This window comes from Centruroides vittatus, unplaced genomic scaffold (genome assembly GCF_030686945.1).
Source record: "Centruroides vittatus isolate TY-2023 unplaced genomic scaffold, ASM3068694v2 contig_359, whole genome shotgun sequence".
In the NCBI taxonomy this organism is placed as follows: domain Eukaryota; kingdom Metazoa; phylum Arthropoda; class Arachnida; order Scorpiones; family Buthidae; genus Centruroides; species Centruroides vittatus.
Window position 1 is genome coordinate 237711 of NW_027122182.1, and position 4431 is coordinate 242141.

At 31.4% G+C, this 4431-nt stretch overlaps 1 protein-coding gene across 1 annotated transcript; it reads left to right on the top strand.

The window, feature by feature from the left end:
• The first annotated feature begins 510 nt into the window (after positions 1–510).
• LOC136974972 (quinone oxidoreductase-like) lies at positions 511–4156 on the top strand. The gene is made up of 8 exons (XM_067269966.1): positions 511–660; positions 789–900; positions 2798–2947; positions 3014–3186; positions 3265–3466; positions 3541–3642; positions 3802–3897; positions 3964–4156. The coding sequence occupies exons 2-8, from the start codon at positions 799–801 to the stop codon at positions 4126–4128; spliced, it is 990 nt and encodes a 329-aa protein (XP_067126067.1). The 5' UTR covers positions 511–660; positions 789–798; the 3' UTR covers positions 4129–4156.
• The last annotated feature ends 275 nt before the right edge of the window (positions 4157–4431 follow it).

Consider the following 4431-nt stretch of genomic DNA (forward strand, 5'->3'; position numbering starts at 1 on the left):
TTACTTTTTAAAATAAACAATACATTTTATTGGCTGTCATGCAATGCCAGCGATGTGTAGATTTACTAAAGTAACGTATGTAAATAGATCAAATTTTAATTTTGAAAAACTGATTAGATAAATTTATATTCCTTAACTCATTAACCTTGGGTTAGTCGATAATTTCAATCAACTAATCTAGACTGCAAATAATAATTTAAAGTCTAGTTCAAGGATGGAAAGCTGGCGCCCTTTTGTCTGCCTGATAAGATATTAAATAATAACATTTCGTGTTAGCAAAAATAAACTTTATAGTTATAAAAATATATTTTCTTATCTTTTTTCAATAAACGATTTATCCAAGTACAGTTTGTACATAATTGACGCGTATATACTAAATGTATTCACATATGCAACCTGCAATTCATCATGAGGACTGACGAGGTCCTCATGATGAATTGCATAGTGACCGGTTTCTTATAGAAATGTTTTCATTAATTGGCAGATCGCCGATATTTTGCGTTGTTTTATGCCACCAATCTAATCCAATCCTTTTAGTACCTAAAGGGCGGAGTAAAAAATAAGAAAAATGATTAAATAATCTTATCAGTCGAACCGAATTCTTATTCTGAATTAAACTTTGATCCGTTTACTTTAGTAAATCTAGGCTTCTCCCACACTGTAAGTTGCCTTTAATTTATAAGTTAACTGAGAAATATTTGCGAGTATATACTTTAGTATTTAATTAAAAATAAGTTAAACTTGCATTTTATTATTATTTTTTTAATATGAGAATAATATTTTTGTAGATTTACAAAAATGGTAAAGTACATGCGCGCCGCGATAATAGAAACATATGGAGGACCAGAAGTTTTTCAAATTCGCAATGACGTACGAATTCCAACTATAACTGACAATCAAGTGAGAAATTTTAATGTTAATTTTTAATTTAATTTATTTTTCTTGAATACTTTGTATAACGGTCAGACAGCCGAGGCAGTTAGGTTTATCTCTCTGGAAACTCGGGCTCAAATTTCGGATTAACAATTCTCTAGAAATTTTTCATGGCCAGTAAAGCCGGATAAGTAGAGTCCTGTCCTTATTACTCAGCTGCCCTTTTGTGGGCCTGTCCAAATCCCCATGCGTGTAGGAAAAAGGTCATATTTATGTCCACAGGACGTAAGGACTCAAAAACAGACAAAACAATTGACTTTCTGAAAAGATCTTTGAAATTAAAATCATTGTTTTAATCAAGCTAACATCTCGTAAAAGTAAACCTGTCCTGTTCGCGATATGATCTCTATCTTTGTCATATTTCCCATTCTCTTAACCTATATTTTCCAAAATTCAATAGCATCAGTATTCTATGTATAGGAGTCAACACACCAAATTTTAAGCTTTTCTGATTAGTGTAACTGATCAGAAAAGCTTCAAATTTTGATGCTCTGTATCCCAATGAAAAACTGAGCACCTTAGATGTTCCACTGACAATTGGTAGGTGCATTACAAGACACATACGAAATTTCCATTTTCCATATAGTACATATGTTTTCTGGTGTCGTGCAGAACTATAGCCTAAGTTTTAATGAAATGTTAAATAACGGAGTAGTGTGATGGAATAAAGTAATGTAACACGTGGGAGATTTGCCTCCCAGGACTTTCTATGGGAAATTGGCCCTGTTTAGATGTTACAAACGTCAAGAAAACCCAGAAAACCCGGAAAACTCCAAGTGGCAACTACCAGAGTTTGGTGGTTTTTATCTAATCGGCCACTGTAGGTATGAAATGTTCAGGAAATTCATTATTATCCTCTTTAAGAAAAACGGAAACAATTAGTATCTGTTTATTTCAGTATTATAGTTAGGCATTTTCTTATTGTTGGTAGTTTCCTGAGTCTTTCTTGTCTGCTTTTTTATAAAACACAAACAGTTTAACTATATTCCAAGATTCTGGATAATTTAATGTGTTATAGAATGAATTAAATCTTCCATTTAAAATGATTAGTTGCAATTGATGTGTATATTTTAGCAGTTGAAGCCCCAGCTTATTGTGTTTTATATCTTTTGATTCTCCGGTCTTCTGTAATAACATATTTGGGCCTTTATATTCTAAATCCATTGTTTGAGCAATTTGGAAGTGGAAATCTTTTATTATTAGTACGTATGGAGTAATATTTTTCAAGCTTTCCAGAGTTTTGAATATTTCGCTTAATAAATTTATCTTTTCCGGCGAAATATATACTAATATGATTATAATTAGCTTCTTATCCAGGTACTTATCAACAAGGTTAATATATAATTATTGGGTTCTGTCCCTCTAACTTCTGTATATTCAGTTATTAGATTCATTTCCAATTCCGATGATTTTACGTTGTTACTAGCTGACCCGGCCACGCGTTGTTGTGGCTCAAAATGTATCTATTATAAATGTATACTGGAGATTGCTGTAGAGGTCCTGAGTTTGGCTCGATTCCGGAGAGTATCTGCAACAATAGGATTAACTTATAATTACTCATATAAATATGATTTAGTACTTTTTATATATCAGTAGATATACAAACTTTGTAAGGTAAGAAGAAATTGACGCCAGCAGCAGTGGTAATTGGAGCACCCCTCATCATTTTTTTCAATTTTTATCCAAATAAGTTTTAACAAATTTACTTTGAACGAGTTGATTGGATTTACGAATCACTGTACATGCCTAATTCCTAAAGTTCTTAATTTCTACAAATGCTTCTGTTTTAATTTACTTAACTATAATTTGTGTATTTTGGATAAATTCGCAAGAATTTTTTAATATCTTGAATGTATTTTTTCAGGTTTTAGTGAAAGTTAAATATGCAGGTATAAATCCAGTAGATACGTATCTTCGTGAAGGTGCAATGGATGATCTTGATTTTCCACATATTCTTGGTAAAGATGCCGCTGGAATAATTGAAGTAGTAGGAAAAAATGTGAAAAATTTAAAGGTAAACAATTCTCATTCGAAAAATTACATAAATATTTAATTTCAGAGTCGTATATTAATCGAGTAGGTTGGAGATAAAGTATTTGTTTGTAAACTATACTCACAAAATACTCAAGGTACTTACGCTGATTACGTAGCAGTGGAAGAAAAAGAAACTTTTCCACTTGGAAATCTTACTTATCAACAGGGTGCTTCAGCTGGAATCGCTTATTTCACAGCTTACAGAGCGTTACTTTTTAAGTATATTTATTCGTTTAGCAATTAAAACTCATTTTCGATATTATTTCATTTATTTCAAATATTTTCAAATTAAATTAGAGCAAATGCTAAGAAAGGAGAAACTGTTCTTGTTCATGGTGCAAGTGGTTCAGTGGGTTTAGCAGCTATACAGTTGTGTAAACATTATGGCATGACTACTATCGGTACTGCAGGAACTTCGGAAGGGATGAAATTAGTTCGAGAAAGTGGCGCCGATTACGTTTTTTCTCATAAAGATAAAAATTATATGGACGCAATAAAGGTAACTTCAGCGAAATGAAATTATTTTTTATCTTTAACTTACCGATTATTTTAATTTTTATTATTACATTACAGCAAAGAACTGGAAATACCGGAATAGACGTTATCTTAGAAATGTTATCGAATGTTAATTTAGGAAAAGATTTGGAAATTTTAGCTCCTCGTGGAAGAGTCATGGTAAAAATTTTATACTTAATCATTTTTTATGAGCCCATCAGTAACCAACTGCTCGGCCATCCTGTCCGATAAGAAAAATGATTAAAAAAAACTTATCAGATAAAAATATATTTATTCACAATATCTCATTATCTTTGTATATACATATATTCATTACAGATCATCGGTTGCAGAGGAAATGTAACAATTAATCCCAGATTGATGATGACTTCTGAAACTACAATTACTGGTGTCTCGTTGCTTACCACAACCGATGTAAATAATTTTCAAAAGTCAATTTGATTTGTTATGAATTCGAATAATATAAAAGTTATTTTACAGGAAGAATGGTTGGAAGGCGCATCGAAAACCTGTTTGGGTTTTAGAGAAGGATGGTTGAAACCAATTGTACACCGCGTTTATCCTTTACAAAATGTCGGTGATGCTCATCACGATATAATTTACTCAAAAGGAGCAAAAGGAAACTTAGTAATATCATTCGAATAAGGCTATTTCGGCGAGTTTACCCATCTATTTACACATTAATTACTGAATACAGTAGCATAATATTGTAATTTCAATACAATGAATTACAAAGTAACCATAGTCTTTATAAATCATTACGTAAACTATCTAAAGTAAAAATGTATTCTACCATTTTAAATTACTGTAATTAGGTTAATTATTATTCAATACAATGTACTGTACACCGATGAATAGAGTAATTGTTCAAGTTTTATCTTCCATCTGCACTCAAACGTCTTGTTGTCTATTACTATTAATCATGTATTGGAATCAAGTCAAATTTGG

What these genes read in the sequence shown, in the direction of transcription:
- LOC136974972 (XM_067269966.1), top strand. Translation starts at nt 799, where the DNA reads ATGGTAAAGTACATGCGCGCCGCGATAATAGAAACATATGGAGGACCA. An exon ending in AAAATGTGAAAAATTTAAAG is followed by an intron (nt 2,948 to 3,013) that starts GTAAACAATTCT and finishes TTAATCGAGTAG; the next exon opens with GTTGGAGATAAAGTATTTGT. An exon ending in TACAGAGCGTTACTTTTTAA is followed by an intron (nt 3,187 to 3,264) that starts GTATATTTATTC and finishes AAATTAAATTAG; the next exon opens with AGCAAATGCTAAGAAAGGAG.